Below are 17038 nucleotides of genomic sequence, written 5' to 3'. Positions count from 1 at the left end.
AGCCAGTGTCCAATCCAAATCAAAGAGGCAGCCAGAAGGTTCAAGAAAACACAATCCAGCATCCGGTAGGTTTAACAATCTACTCCAACTGTACTTGCAAACTTGAATGCAGATCTAAGTTGACTCTTGCCATCATCTGGCAATGCCTGCACAGCCCTATCCTTTGATGGGCACTTCTTGAAAGCGGGTGATGCCAGGTGGTGAACACTGCACATAGACGGCCCATGGTTTAGGTTAGTCTGCAGACTTTACTCCCTCCCCAGAAAGCCGTGCCCCATAAATTGTAGGATTACAAGCGGTCTGGAACCTCGAGCGATCACACGCCCCCTCTCTCCGCCTGCATGAGACGAGGTCTTGCAGAGATTGCAGACAGTGAACAGGAGTTACGTTGCATGCACATCACATGAGAGCACGTGGTAGCATGCGCAAACACAAGTAAATGCATCAACTAGGTTTGAAAGAAAAAGCTCCGTACCAATTAGACATGCCAGCTATTGTAATAAAACACATTAAGTGCTTGTGAGCAGAATACACCGAGACACGCTCCCCTAACCAAACATCACTTCATTTAGCGGAATGCAATAGTTAAAGTGCGAACTTTGCTCGCTGTAACAAACAGACGCGTTATGTTATGGAATTTGTATAGCGCCTCAAAGCGCAGCGAAGATGAACACCCTTTGGAAGACCATAGTGAGGATTGAGAAGTGATGGAAGTTGTAAAATGCATGTGTGCATTTATAGCCATTACGAAGGTAGGTAGGGAGTGGCAAGGTCCCTAAAAGAGGCCCATATTCATCAGGCATGGGGACTGGGGGTTCTGACAAATTGTCCGATTTAGAGGGTTCAGAGTCAGGCAAAGTGAACGGCTGGACAGAATTTGGCATGGGACTCAGCTGTATTCTACTGGAGGAGCCACTCGTGCCGAGGGTAATGTACGTTTAAGGGTGGGTGTAGTCAAGCAGTGTGTATTGCAGATATGCAGAGTACTCCCTGGGATGCAGGGCACAAGGTTCTAGCGAAGGACTGGAGCAGTTAGATTTAGTCCTGCAGCGCATTTCATAAAGGCCTGGTTAAGAAGAGCAGATCACCACGTGTGGTAGTTATGACATCACATTTATCTGAAGCTTCATGTATCCAGGTTGCCCACACCCATAATGTGCTGGAAATACTGGCCAACATGAAGCCAACTACTGTAAGAATTCTTCATTTTAAATGTCTACTTGGAGGCTTACAAGGAGATGCTGTCCCAAAAAGGTTTTCCGCTAATCCTACTTACCCATCCACAGCTCCAGTGGAGACTAGCGTGTGCTCATCCTGGAAGAGAACCACGGTCACACTCTGCTGGGAGTCCTAAAGCAGCAAAGAGAAGGAGACAGGTGGTAGTCGGTTAATGAAAAAGTGAAATGTCCAGGCAGATTTTGCACAAACCTGGATGATGCAAAGAGTTTTATTGATAGGATGTCTCTCGGACGCTTCCAGGGAGAACATAATATAGAAGGCTAGGGATAGAATGCATATAGTACTGGTGGAATTAGAACACGTCAAAAATTGCCAGAATCAGTAGTGGTGCCTCCCTAATAGCTTCGGACGCACCAGCTGAAGCAATCAAACAAAAGCTACCAGTTTTTCTACGGATGACTTTTTGCATGCAAGGGAAGGAAAAGGTTACTTGCCTGTAACACCCGTTCTCCAGCATTGGTATCTTTCATGGATTCACACGCTCATGAATATTCCCCGTCAGGCTGGCAATCCTTAGTAATATTAAAGCAGTTTGCTTTAAAGCTAACAAACTGCCCGTCACATAAATAGCTGCCAATTAGGGTCATACCGCCACAGCCAATGACATTAATCCTCCTTACCTCCACAACAGATTTGGCAGTGCATGTAATGTGGCAGAAGGAGCGTAAATATAAAGAGCCAGAGAGGGGTAGGAGGGAGGGTTGCATGTGAATCCATGAAAGATACCAATGCTGGGGGACAGGAGTGGCAGGTAACTTGTTCCTTCTCCAGCATTGGATCTTTCATGGATTTACATGCTCATAATATGATTATTAAGTGGTACACATACACAACCAATCGGAGGCGGCATAGTTCAACAGAAGCAACTGGAACGCCCCTTTGGAAACCTCACCTCAAGCGAAATGGTTGCTAAGCACTTCCTGGCTTACAGGGACTTCTTCCTGGAATCCCTGTCGATGCAGTAGAACCATGTGAAGATATGGAAAGACCTCCACGTGGCTGCCCTGCAGATGCCAGGCAGGGGAAACACCAGACAGGAATGCTGTAGTAGATGCGACGGCTCTGGTGAAATGGGCCCCTGGTCTACCCGGCATCGGAACGTTTGCAAGCTGGTGGCAATGTGAGATGCAGCCAGCCACCTATAAATAGACCCTTTGCCCGGGCTTTGCCTTTGCCTACAGGTCCGAACACTACAAACAGCTGCAAGGTTGTCGGAACTCCTTTGTGGGGGTGACATACAACTTCAATGCATGCACAACATCTAGCGACCGCAAGGCCCTCTCTGATGGAGAATTGGGGGGCACCAAAGTAAATGGGCAGAATTGGTGGTTCATTCAGGTGAAAAGCTGAGTAACTGCTGGCATGAAAGAAGGATTTGTGCAGAGCACTACCTTGGATGGTTGAAAAGTTAGGTATAAAGGTTTGCAGGAAAGAGCTTGCAGTTCTCCCACTCGCCCGACAGACCTTATGGCCATCAGATAAGCGGTCCTCCATGATAGAAACTTCAACAGAGTCTGGTGAAGAGGTTCAAAGGGAGGGCTCATTACCTTAGATAGAACCAAATTAAGTTCCCATATTGGAGCTAGAAACGCACGGAACAAACCCTTGAGGAATTCTTTAACCAGTCAGTGCGGACATGAGCAAGGGCGACCTGTAGGGCGAGTGTAGCAATAAATGGCTGCCATGTGTACTTTAACAGAGTTGTGAGCCAGTCCTGCTATTGCCGGGGATAGAAGATATGGTGAGATGTGTGCCGCTTTGATCCGAAGAGGGTTTAGCTGTTGTTACGGACGCCATATGGCAAACAGTGTCGATTTGTGTTTATAGCACGGCAGGGTAGAGTGCTCTAGCCTTTGCCAGAACTGTTCTGCATTCCAGAGTGTTCGAATTCTAGGGCTGTAGGAGCCAAACCACCAACTTGAGGGATGCTGGGTAGTGCTGCAGCACAGATCCTCCAGTCTCTGGAGAGTAGATCTGACAGCAGAGGTAGCTTAACGCAAGGGGCCAGAGACAGGTGAAGGAGGTCCGAGTACCAAATCTGGCACTGCCATGCCGATCAAGATGATCTTGCAGTGGCTCCCTTTGAATGAGTTTAGCATTCTAGGTAGCAGCAGCATTGGAGGGAATGCATAGACTAACCGGCCTTCCTAAGGAAAAGAGATGGCCACCTCCAGACGCCCTATTTAAGGGTTTCGGCTGGCAAACTGGGAGCACTGAGGTTTCCTGCTGTGGCAAAACAAGTCGATCATTGGGCAGCTCCACCGGGAGAAAAGGAGCAGAACCTGGTTCTGCAGAAGCTCCCATTCGTGGCAGGATCGTAGCTCCCTGCTGAGGGGGTCTTAAATGGTGTTGTGGATCCCGGTAAATGAAAAGGGACGAGAAACATGTTCTGTGATATTGCCCAGTTCCATAGCGCTTGAGCTTCCTTGGATCAAATGGGAGAGCGGGTAGCACTCTTCTTCTGGATATAAAACATAGTGGTTGTGTTGTCGGTGAAGATGCAAAACAGTCTGTTTCAGAGTCACAGCTTGAAGGATTTTAGGGCCCAGAACACTGCTTTCAGTTCTAAGACACTTATGTGTAGGGCTTGGTCTTCGGGCTGCCACACCGCTAGGGAGGCACCAGACGATGAAAGGGAGCGACCTGCGTGAGGTGCATGCAAAAATTCCACCAATGAAGAGTTTGGCAGAATGTCAGTGCGAGGGCAATGTCGTCGTTCCAGGAACCCAGCACTTGCTTCTATTGAGCACCTAGCAACTCCTGCAGCGATCATATGAAGTCTGCAGTGTGAAACCAAATGGCATGCAGAAGGACATTATTCCCAGCAGGGATTTGATGGATCAGACTTGTCTGCAATCTGGACAGTTGCTGAATCTTATAAAGTATGGCCTTGACCCTCTCCTCCGAGGGGGTAGCCAGGCATGTCAGGGTGTTTAGTCGTGAACCCAGGAACAAAGCGTTCTGTGAGGGCGATGCGCAGGGCTTTGTTAAGTTGATGGAGAATCACAGAGAAGTTAGGCACTGGATAGTTTCCTCGGTATGCTGGGTTGCGAGCGGCAGGGATGGGACGTGCATCAACCAATCGTCCAGGCAAGAGTTGACGTTAATGCCTTGCGGCAGAGATGGACTGGCAGCATTGCATGAATACTCGTGCTGCTGATTTTTTGCTGAAGTGTAGAGCCTTGAATTGATGGGGCTTGCCTTGCACTACGAAGCATCTGTGTTTTCAGTGTATCGGGATGTGGAAATAAGCAACTTCCAAGTGCAGAGAGGAGAGGAAGTCTTCCTGTTCCAGCGGGTCGAGAATGTGTTGAAGTGACCATGCAACATTCTTTAGATTTTAGGAACCTGTTGAGCTGTCTGAGGGCCAGTATGGGCATCCACCCACCAAACTTCTCACCAGCAAGTATCCAGAGTATATCCCTAAGATTTCTATAGCCCCCTTTTTTTAAAAGAGAACTTCCCGACAACGACGGGGGCCACTTTTGCTCTCAGCCTGGCCAACCTCCACGTGCACCAATTTGAACAGGAACACATACCCACAGACAAACCCCAACAACCAATAGCGATTTGGCGACGTTACATTGATGACCTTTTTTTTTACAACCTTTATTGCTAACAGGTGCAACACACATCCATGACAGTTTGCAAAGGTAGCGGGCGCCCCTCTCTCGACAGAACAAGGCCTGATAACCTGTTCAGTGGTTATTAACCACTTGAGAGTTCGCAGCCACTGCTTTTACTCACTGTGCCTTTCACAGATGGGAAATATCCATTTGCATATCAGTCTTTGTCCTGCCCAGGGGCAGTCCAGCACCGAAATGCAATGGCAATTCCAACCTGAACGAGAGTACCACCAGCAACCCCATACACGTGTTTCACCCTTGTTGGGGATCATCAGTGAGGTGAAGCTGATGCCTCTCTTCCATGACAGTACAACAACATAATATATATGTTTAGGACCCCTCAATAAGAGTTCAGGTATACATGTTCGGGATAACATTAATATCAGATTCTCATGGCGATTCAGTAGTGTCCGATTTCTGGGCATCTCTAAGATAGGCATGTACTGGGGCCCAGATATCTTTAGGTCTACATACAGCTGTAACACCATTGACATAGCTTTCCTTGCTTTCTTGTACATATATCAAGTTTCGTATCCAGGCCTGTAAGGTGGGAGCCGTTTTGGATTTCCAGAAGTATGTTTCTCTTGGCTACTGCTCCGGCAATGGCAAAGAATCGGCAGGCCTTGATGGAGGCCTTACCTATGTCCCCCAGCTGGTACTTCTGCAAAGTGGCTAGAATGTTCACCCCAAGCATGTCGCTAGTCAATCTGGCCACTTGTTCCTGACCCTGTGAGGGGAGGTGGGAGAACAGTCCCAGTACATGTGTATGGAATTTGCCAAGTGCATGTGACATTTGTGACATGGTGCTAGGTTGGTGGAGTCGAATTTTTAAATGTTATTCGGGGTAATAGGGAGGTGGTTTAGCATTTTAAATTGAATCAATCTGAAGTTGGAGTTATCGAAACGGATTTAGTGTATTGACAGTATTTGGCCCATTGGAGGTCTGTCTACTACCAAGATCCCGTTCCCACTTCCGTCTCAGTGTTCTTGGACTGAGTGTGTGTCTGAACAGCTCTGTAAAGGCTGGAGATGCTACCTGTAAAGCCTTCCTGGGACATGACATGACATGACCTCCGACAAGGACTAGTGTATAGGGGGGAGAGGGGGGGGGCTCTGGGAATGTGGGCCATTTAAGTTTACAAGGTGCTTTTAGTCGATGATATTGCAGTACCGTGGTGAGACCAGCTCTTAATTTGTTCTGCATATCTGTCAAGGACGCAAATTTGCCCTCTGGCTACAGATCGCCCAGCAGCATTTCTCTATTAGGGTCCCATCTGCGTTGAAATACTGTGTCAAAAGTGGGCTCTAGATCGGGGTAATGCCACAGGGAGTTAAATGGTCAATAGGGGTTATCAAATCCCACCCTGTTAAATAACCTAGACCAGGCATGCACCGTTAATTAACCTTGTCAATCTCTCCCTTCTCACTTTTAGCTTTAGCATACGGCATCGCTTGTATGTTCACGGGAGCGGCAGCAAATTTATCTGCACGTACATGTGGTGTTTCTCTGCCATGTCTGACCAGTACTTCGCCGCGAAGTGTGCCTATGCAGTGTCAAAATATAGTACAAAGTCTGGGGCCGCTATTCCCCACGCCCCCAGGCCCCCCCCCCGTATCGTACCTCTCACACATCTTGGGCCACTGGCATCTCACCGTCTTTCCAGCCCAAACCAAATTGGAGGCCATTTTATGCAGCTTCTGGAAAAAAATCTCTGCCAGGCCACATGGGTATGCCACAGAACAGGTACAACAGTTTTGGTACCACAACCATTTTGAGCAGGTCCACCCGTCCATAAAGGGATATCCGTAGCTTGTCCCAGACTATGTTCTAGGAGTAATAAGTATGGGTCATAGTTCTTATTATATAGCATGGTTTTGTCTATGGCCATTATAATACCCAGGTATCGAGCCGAAGTGGGTGACCACTTAAAACCAGACATATCTTGTGTCTGTATAGTGGCTGGTGTTAGTGGGATGATTTCCGACTTGGTCTGGTTAATTTTATATCCGGAATACTTTGAGAAGTTCTGTATTTCCGGCATTATCAGAGGTAAGTGGGTTCCTGGATCTCTAACATATAACCTCGTGTCCTCGGCATACAATGATAGGAGGTGGGGAAGACTCCCTCGGCCCCGATTTGAATACCCCTGTATGTGTGCTTGCGTCTTATTTTGGCTGCCATTCCCTCTATTGTGAGTGCACATATAAGAGGGGACAGGGGGCATCCTTGGCGGGTGCCCTAGCCTAGTTTGAAGGAGGGTGACAATGTTTTGTTAGTTCTGATTTCTGCCATCGGGTTCTTATATAATAGACTGAAATAACATACGAACACTGGATCAAACCCCATTTTACCCAGAATGGCAAACATATCGTTCCAAGACACAGAGTGAAACGCTTTTTCAGCGTCTAAAGTGATTGCAGCCGCTTTAGCATTTGGGTCCAGCTGAGACCGGATGGAAAAAAAAATCATCGAAGATTCAGTGCTGTGGAACGGTGGGAATAAATCCCGATTGATCTGTGTCTTGCCTGTTCATAGGTCCGATATGGCCGGTTCTATTTCGTCCAATGTTAAGGGACACTCTAGTAGTGCCTTTTCTGGTTCGTTAAGCTTGGGCAATGGGATTGAGTTCATGTATTCCTGAAGCTCCTTCGTAGTCACTGTATCTGCGTTGGCATAGGTTTGTTGGAACACATTAATTGTAGCGGGCTCAGTCTGTACCACACCAGATGGGTCCACAATGCTGGTTATCTGTCTCATCCCCAACTCTGATCTAATTAGATTCGCCATTGTCCTGCTCGCCTTATTTCCTTCTCCATATTTCCTAGCCTTAGTCGGTTGCATTATATAATACAGTTCTCGCGCTGCCAGCTTCTTAAAGTTTTCCAGCCGCTCATGTATCTCTTGCAGCCCATCCTCCCCATCTGACGTGGAGTATTGATTCTCTAGGCTTTGTAGGTCTTGTTCCACCTGATCCATCTCCCTTCTAATTTCTCTTAGCGCCCCGAATGACCTTGCCATCAGTAGACCCCTCAACCACACCTTATGTTTCCCATAGCAATCGGCTAGTGGGTACAGAATTTGTGTTCCGCTGGAAAAAGTCTTCCTTCTCTATCCTGAGAGGTTCTATGTTGGATTCATCCTTCAGCAAGTCTGGGGGCATCCGCCAATTTCGGGTTGTATGTTCCGTGTCTCTCAGTACCAGCTCCAGGAGGACCGGAGAATGGTCCGACATCGTGCGTGGAAAAATTGTACATTGCCTCGCTCCTGCGACTATCTCTGGAGAGCAAAGCCAGTAGTCGATACGGGAACTGTATCCGTGGACCCCAGAGTAAAACGTGCATTCTTTTTCCTGAGGATGTAGCTCTCTCCATGGGTCTACATGTGGCAGCATTGCCATTGTCTGAAGCACCGCCATCGCTGCTCTTGACTTGTCTACGACCTGTCGACCGGTCTAGGTTGAAATCGCAACCCCAGATCACTTCCGCCGAGCCCAGTGGTGTGAGCAATTCCATTACCCGCAAGTAGAACTCTGGCGAGTCCACGTTTGGGCCATAGGTGTTAACTATAATGACCTCCTTTTTGTGTAGTTGCCCCCAAACTATTACATATCGCCCTTCATCGCCAATCGCAGATTTCGACATCTGGAAGTTTATCCATTTGTGCCCACCGTGAGGACTCCCCTTGCACGTGTAGAGTAATTTGTGGCGATTTTCACGGGGCCCCAGTTGCATGCAATTGTATCCGTTATTTTCTCATTAACATGCGTCTCCTGTAAGAGGAGAACGTCAACTTTGTGCCGGTTCGTATATGCAATTATTTTCCTTGCCTTCAATGGATGTGCCAGTCCTCTAACGTTCCATGTGAGGAGTTTAACCCCCTGCCTCCTCTGACTCGGTGGTAGTGTCATCAGGAATCTGCTTGATTCTTGGGTCAGTTCGTATGTTTCTGTGGACTGTGCGTAGCGCCTATCAGTTTTTCCAATATTCTTCTCCAGCCCCCATACCAATGTGGTAGTCATGTCAGTGTGTTTGCAATTGGTCCTTATCTCGTTACCTGGTGTTTCCCCAATAAAAGGTAGGCAACAGGCCTGAAATCCCTCCCACCCCCGAGCCCCCACCCTAACTCCCCCTCCCCCCCGTCCCCAACTGCACAGTGTGGATCCTTTCAATTGTTCAACTTTTGAAAACGTGGCCGGCACCGTGTGGTCGATCTCATGTTTCCTACGGATCAGACAGCACAGTTAGCCGCCGAGCCCTTGTAACACAGATCTAGAAATACTTATGTGGCCCCATGTCATCAGTCCACAATCATGCTCACGTGGTCGGCTTGGATGATGAGTTTTGGTCTCAGGGGCTGCGGGATGTTGCGTTCGATGTAGCCCATGGCTTCCTCAGGTGACTCAAGGAAATACGCCTTCCCAGCGTGTTGTAATCGGAGTTTGGCAGGGAATAGCATTGCGTAAGGAATCGATCTAGCTCTAAGAATTTTCTTGACCCAATCGAAGGTGCAGCTGGCTAACTGCACTGCATTGGAGAAGTCGGGGTATATATGAATTCTGGCTGAGTCTTATGTCAAAGATCCTTTCTCCCTGGACAACTTAAGGATCAAATCCCTATCGCGATAATTTAGGAGGCGTGCAAGGACCATGCACGGTGGTGCCCCCGGTTTTGGGGCCAGCATTAAGGCTGTTGAGCCCTCTCAATCAGGCATTGCTTTGAGAATTGTGCCTCTGGGAGGATGGTGCGAATCACATCCTCCAGGTAGACCTCCATTGGGACATTAAGTGATTTCTCTGCCAGTCCGACCACTCTTGCATTGTTTCGATGCAATCTCGACTCTAGATCATTGCACTTCATCTGCACCATTTTTAGTTTTTTTTTGTATATCTTCTATGTCTTTGCCTCGAGTGTTTGATACATCTTCCACAGTACTGATCCTATTCTCTGCCTCCGCTACTCGTACATTGACATGTTGGAGGTCAGATTTGATGGACGATATGGTGCTTCCAATGTTATCAAGTCTAGAATTCACAGCGGCAAAGCCAGTTTGCAATGCTACCATATAGGGGTCTGGCGTCGTATTGGGCGAGTGTTGAGCTGTGACGGGGCGGGGGTGTCTCCCCTGTCTTCCATATGAGCGCTCGTAAAGGCAGCCATGGGTCCTTTTTTGTTTCCCTTATTTCCTCTGGGCATATCCAAGTGTGGGCAGTAGTGTGCCCAGAGCACAGAGGTGGAGTGCTGCTCAATCTATTGTTTCAAGGGGATAAGGGTCACAGTCTTCACAGGTGCTGTATTTGGGTTATAGTTAGTAGAATGCTCTGGCCGGTGCAGCTCCTGCCCCTCTCTCCCTGCTTCCGCACGGGTGTTTTGAGGTTTATCTTGCCCCACAGGATGTGTCTTTGATGGGGGGGGGGGGGGTTTCCTCCTCCTCACTGTATGTGCATCCAGCTTCTTGGATAGGGCAGTCACTGAGTATCAGGCCCCAGTTGGGGACACCAGCTGCCCGGGCGAGGGCGGGCCCTCTCAATCAGGCAGCCCCTCGCGCCACCACCATCTATTGTTTAGTCCCTCTCGGGGCTGCAGGGAGCTCTCCACCACAATGCGCTACAACCGCAGCCGTTCACCTTCGTTGGTCGTAGCGCTCCACACAGGGGGGCCGAAATCAGAATGCAGACAGCTGCCCACGGGTTGGATGTTGTCCCGCCCCCGCATACAACTTTTGCCCAATCTACTTAAGAGTGTCCAGTGGATAGTGTGGGGGGCAACCCTCGGCCCGGGCGGCCTGACCGTTTGCCCACAGCGCACACGGCGGCCGCCGGGGAGGGTAGCCCGCGGCTGCTTCCCAGCTCGTCTGTCGCCTGTCGGTTGCTGCACAGACGCGATCGGAGCGGACTTTCGGATCTCTCCACTGTGCCCTCTTCGAGGCTTCAATCCCTGCTGCACACCGCAGGGCAGCCCGCAGAGGTGCCCGTGTCTCCTCCGCTGCCTGCAAAGTTATTTCTTGAGGATTACTTCCGTAGCAGAAGCAAGTCGCGGACAGAGGGAGGGGAACCTCACCGGCCCGAGTTTCTTGGCGGAGAGACTGGCAGTCCACCTGCCTTGCTGTAGCTCGTTGGTTGTTGCTTTTCTTAGCTCATGAAGGGGTCTCCAGGAGCCCCTCAGTCTCTGAAGTCACGTCCACTTATTTTTTGTATTTGGTCTCTAGATCCGCAGGATTAAAGAAAGGATATGTTAACTATGAGGCAGCTACACATTCAGGCGGCCAGCTTAGTCGGCGTCCAACAGCGCCCCGTCATTGATGACCTTTTTATTACATTTGAAGGCTCAGCCTAGGATCTGGAAGCTTTCCATAGCTGGCTCAATGGACTAAACCAACACCTGAAGTTCAGCCTTGAACCCAGCAAACATGAAATACACTTCCTTGATGTGCCCATTATGTTACTAGGGGGGTCACTTAATATCGAATATTTTCCTTTCTTTTTTCAAAGCACGGATCGGAATTACCTCCTGACCTACTCTAGCTACCATCCTCGAGCCCTGTGGGATAACCTCCCGTTTGGCCAGTTCTTGAGATATAGGCGCACCTGTACCAAGCCAGAGGACAATGGAATGCAGGACTGAATCTTGAAAAAACAATTGGTCCAAAGAGTCCAAGAAAATAGTAAATTCCACATACAAAAGGGCCAGGAATATTCCAAGAGAGATCACTCTTCAACAACACCCCCAAACCCCCAGCCAGAAGAAATATAACAGCAGTCTTTAGTTACTCTCCCCTATTCAACAGGATGAAAAGAGAAATAAAGAAGTTGTGGCCCCTTCTGAGCACCGGATCATGCCCCTTACCCCCCCCCCCCATCACACACTTTTTTGCCTTTAAACGCAGGCAAAACATGAGGGATAGACTTGTGCAAATTCTCCGCCGTGACATCCAACTAGATCAGCGAGCGAACTAGGCAGCAAAACCTGTGGACCAGTCGGGCCCCCAGTGGGTCACGCACCATGTGGCGAAGCTTTGTTTGTGCTCAGACACACGGTAGCACAAATGTAAACATTGGATGGAAAACACCTTGGCAGCAAAAGCAGTTTTCCAACTTCAACAGCTTGGGACTACTATATCTCATTACATGTCCCTGCACAACTGATTAGGAAAAGACTAATCAAGCATAAATCATGCATTAGGACTGTCAAACTAACAGCCCAACTAGTCCAACACTTTTAGAAATGGGCCATACCCCTGAAGACTTTTAATGGACAGTCTTAGAAAAGTTACACCTCCAACGCCAGGGGGCAGGACGGACTTTACAAATATGCTCCTAAAAAGATAGCAACAATGGATCTTCCGCCTCAAAACATGCACAGATGGCTTGAAAGAGGCCATTCAATGGCACGATTTTGCAGTTTTAGATTGATCTGTCCATGAATTTATTTGTATTTCCAATTTCCTCTTATAATTCTATTCTATTTAATTTTTATAAAGCGCTAAATCACCCACAGGCCTCAAAGCGCTAATTCCCTCTTCTGGCCACCTATATCACACTGAAGTATCCATTTCAAGACGGCTGCCCGCTTGTGAGGCAGCATGCACAGTGACTCTAGGCCCCGCCCAGGGCACCAAAAACAATCAGCGTTAGGCTGTACGCGCACAGCGCACCAACAACACGGCCAAGGATTCATACAGAGCAAGTGAGAAGGCTCAACACAGTAAGACATTGCACCCGCAGTCTTTTTGCCTAGCGATATGCCACTTGAGCTGTGTGCCGGCTGCTTGTAAAAGAGACGTGATCTCTCCAAACGATCCTTGCAGAGATTGGGCAAATGCATGGCAACGCATACTCTGGCAAGCACATTAAAATCCAGTCCTCAGGACTCATTTTATGTTCACCATCACACAGAGCGGAGGTCAATATTCAACGGACTTGTCACAGTATAATGAAGTACATAGACAGAACAACAATAACTGTTACATAACAAATGGGAGTGTCCCATGGAGGGACATACACACCTCCAAGGGGAAGCCATTTTAAAGCCTGAAATCATGGCACACTTTTCTCTGTAATAGACTGCCTCATCAGTGATTGAATGAAGCTATCCCCCTAGAAGACATAGCTCACCCAGCTTATTCTTCTCTCCCCCCCACCCCCCCATTTCCCTAGGTCACAAGATGGCTGCTCGATCCGGAGTCTTGGCTCTAAGGGAGCAATGCCCACACTACACTAAACTGGTCCTGAAGAGGATGACACCAATGGCTATAGTCATCGAAACTGGTCGAACCTTCTCTTTTATGATATCTTCCCAAGAAAATAGGTGTTGATTTCTACAAGGTTTGTATCCTGTTTGATAAACAGGCGTTCCGAGCACTATAGACGTTGCTCTTCCCATACCTACCACAAGGAAATATTAGACACCCACTGGAACCCAACACAAATGCTCTAACACATTGCTTTGTCGGTTAAGAAGGGCTCTAATAGCCTCATAGGAAAATCAACTCAGTAATGTTTAGCGCATGAAAAAAAAAGTTGAGCCAGTGATGCTCCATCTCCTATATGGTTGATCACTAATGTGGGTTATGAATGGTGAATTACTTATATGCCAGACTGATTGCGTACTGTTGAGTTGGGACAGATTTCTCCCTCTTCTAGATCGGCGGCACATCATCGTCCTAGAGTTAGCACCCTCTGATAGGGACACAGTGTGCTTCTTCCTAGGGGTCCTGTTCAGTGATTGTTAAGAACTCGTCTTCAAACTGGCATGTAGAGGTTAGTGCTCCAAAACCAATTTGTGTGTGCAAGGTCGATAAGACATTAAGGCAGAGATCTCTAGGTGCAGGTGGTGTGCCAGAGGGGGCCACTGGTACTGCAGTCGGTCGAACTGGAGAAGGTAGAACTGGAGAAATTGGACGAGGTATCGGGAGAAAAAAAAAAAACTCAGGCTCTTCGTGGTCAGAACATAAAGCCTCTAGGGGCTCGTCATCTGAAAGTTCACTCTGTGAAATAACTGGGCAGGTGGAGCTGAAGCTGATGATACAGAGGGAACCAGGGTGAAGAGTGGCTTGGCCTTTGTGCTCAGAGGCAAAAAAAACAAACTAAAAACGAGTGCTGGAGGCATCTCCTAGTCTCGACATTAGCACCTCTGGGAAACCCGTCAATCCCAGGATTATGTGAATTGGAGACCAACGGTGCTGAAGACTGTCTGGGCAGCATAGTAATCCTCACCAACGTCGGTTTGCTGGTAGAGACAGTCACAGACAAGGTCCTCGACTGGGGGGGGGGGGGGGAATTGGACGATTTTGCTGGTTTGCGAGCCGTTTGGCCTGTGGCTTGTAGACAGTAGATGTGGATGTCTTTCCCCATAGAGTGTGTAGAAGACGGAATTTTAGATGTAGCTTTAGGTGTAGACGATCCAGTAGTCAACGGGATTGCAGAAACAATGGATTAAGTGGTCAGCGCTACAAAGAGTTATCGACAAGGGGCAGGCAGAGTATGCGACTTGTGTCTTTTTATCATTTTCTTCTCCCCCCCCTCTGACCCCCCCCCCCCCCCCCCAAGGAAGCTTCCTCATACAATCTCGATCCCCTTAGAAGAGAGTACATTCAGGGACCTCCCAGTTCTGGCAGAGGAATGACTGAGGACCGAAGTAGAGTCAGAGGGCCCCGGCACCCTCATCCAGTCGGGTCATCAAACTGCGATGACGGTTCTTGCGTGTCTTGGACGAAAGAGAATTGGCAGATGGAGTCGGTCTCCATGCCGTGGTTCGGATGCAAGCAATATAAGCACCTCTCATGGCGATTTTCCACATATACTTTTTTCAGGTGACATTAAGCACAAGCCTCAAAAAGGCTTTTCTTCTTAGGGTCCGCCATCACGACGGTTGAGGAAAGCCTCAGATGTCTAGAAGACGTCACACGGTCTGAAAGATCCGTCGATGGTAGGGATCTTCACAGGCAACCGACAGTCACCGGAATGACTAAATTTGAAGAAACAATGGATTTTGTTTTTCAAAAATTGGACAATACGTTATAAGCGGGGAAAAAACGAGGACTCTCAACACTAGAATGTGCATTAAAAATCTGAAGATGGCCACCAGGGGAGGAGCCATGTTATTGGCTGGGGCAGTATGACCCAAAGTGACATCAACAGGCTATATAAGTGACGAGCAGTTTTAAGCTTTAAAGCAAATTGCTTTAATAAAAAGCTAGAGATTCAATGCTAGAGAACAAAAGCATAATCGAAGTATCAGCAAGAGTAAGATAAACACTCTACCCTTCAGTCGCATTTTACACCAGACAAATGTACTCATAAGCTTATCAGACAATAAGAGAAACGTTGGGGCCTTAACTTCACCTGGCACTAGCCACAAAGCGGAGCAGTGCTATGAAGCAGACACAAGGCAACATGCAGCGTTCTTCACAATATGTATATAACACATTCCAATGGCACTCAGAGCATCAAATGGATCTCAATGCCCAAACGTATACCTGCAATTGTTGGCTAAATAGAATAGCCTGCTCTCCCAGCAGCTTTGTGCATGATGCAGCAAATTGTACACACATTTGGAACTCACTAACAAAATAAAGTCTATCCGGACTGGGGATAATACTTCAATTAGTTGTACTAATAGCAAACTAGAAACCTGCTCAACCAAGCAGCTTTGCTTGCAAGGAGCAGCTTTCCCCAACACGCCAGATTGCACCCTTTATGTACACACAGGGTTCATAACCTGCCACCACAATTTTCCTCAAGGAGCACAGGCAGGGAGTTTGTCATGGACTGGAACAGCAGATTCCCAGAAGAGGCAAGCACTTGCTTGAAATGGGCCCTCTGTCAGTAAAAATGGAATCCCAAAAGGAAACAGTCAAGTTAAATGGGGCCACGGGTAGAGAAGGCATAGGGTAGGGGCATCAGCAGAGGAACATGCACACTGAAGCCCACCCTCACTTGATGGTCATCTGGTCCCCATGCTATCCAGGCTGTAGGACAGGACGTTAAGAGGCCCCAGGTTATTTCAGGGACTGAATTCCAGGGGTGCCAGCACAGTGCAGTCCAAACTGTGGCTCCTATAGCATTAAAGCCAGCTTCAGGCTTTAAAGTGCCTGGAAGAGGTGAAAGGCAGCATGTTAGTGCTATGCAAAACATCTCAGCAGACGAACATGTGCAATAGTAAATGGACAGCAATATGGAGGTTTCCAGCAGCAAGGAGGCGTAATACAGAGCAGTATCAGAAACGCCAAAAGGTTGGGGGAGCTGGAATAAGTGAGGAAAACATTTAAATAGGGGATGAATACGCCTGTCAGAAAGAAGTAGCTAATGAGGGTTGATGGGGGCAGAAAAGTACAATATTGCAAATGCAGGGATTTTGGGGTGTGAAATAGGTTAGCAAAAGTAGGTAAACTGGACAAAATTAATCTTCAGTGGTATAAACAAGTGCTAAAGGAAACAAACATGCCACGGGGCACGATAACACACCACCTCCCACACTGTAGAGGACACCAAGCCACAGCAGATGCTGTGGGCAAACACTTTGCTTCTCTTGGCGAAAGTGCTTCCTCCTTTCCTACTCTTTGAATTACAAACATTCGAAATACAGTGCAGCCTCCAAGCCACCTCATAACGAGTAGGCACCCCAAGTACTTGGGCAGGACGAACAGAGCAGCTCTGAAACGGAGAAAATCGAACAGGCAGATCCTCTTATGCGCATCGATAGCACACACTTGGAACTGAGTAGTCCGTAAGAGCACTTACCACGGAGGGAGCAAGGCCACGGACAGTCTGCTTTTTCTTCTTCGATTTCGATGGGGTTTGTTTGTCAAGCGTATTGTGGGCTCCACTGATTTGGTTCACCTGCCGGTAAAATCCATCTGTAAGACATTCCAAGCAACATGGCTTTAACTTCCCAAAAATGTGCGTTAATACACTGGGCAAGAAGCAACAGAGGATACATGTTAGAAAGACAAATAACTTCATTGAGCACAGCTTGTACAAGCAGGTAGTCCTTGCAAGGCCATTTAAGAGGTTTTGGGCAGTGGGACACAAATCTGGTGCCTAATCGGAACCGGGAAAAAAAAATCGATTCACAAGCTCTGGTGACTCCCATTCCCCTCCTTATCTTATTGTAGTCATACAGCTTTATTTGCTGCCCTGGCAGTGACCGAAATAAGCATGGGTGCTACCATTTGG

General features: G+C 48.1%; 1 protein-coding gene across 1 annotated transcript in view; it reads right to left on the bottom strand.

Moving 5' to 3' along the window:
* The window catches only part of DTL (denticleless E3 ubiquitin protein ligase homolog), a 135423-nt gene that overhangs the window by 69316 nt on the left and 49069 nt on the right, over positions 1–17038 (bottom strand). Inside the window, exons 7-8 of the mRNA XM_069608528.1 lie at positions 16604–16719; positions 1277–1350 (exon numbers count right to left, since the gene is read on the bottom strand). Of these exons, the coding sequence (XP_069464629.1) occupies positions 1277–1350; positions 16604–16719 (190 nt within the window). The remainder of the gene's footprint in view (positions 1–1276; positions 1351–16603; positions 16720–17038) is intronic.

The sequence above is a fragment of the Ambystoma mexicanum genome, chromosome 4q (assembly GCF_040938575.1).
Source record: "Ambystoma mexicanum isolate Mex_15411 chromosome 4q, UKY_AmexF1_1, whole genome shotgun sequence".
Taxonomy (NCBI): domain Eukaryota; kingdom Metazoa; phylum Chordata; class Amphibia; order Caudata; family Ambystomatidae; genus Ambystoma; species Ambystoma mexicanum.
This window is presented reverse-complemented; position numbering and strand designations above follow the sequence as displayed.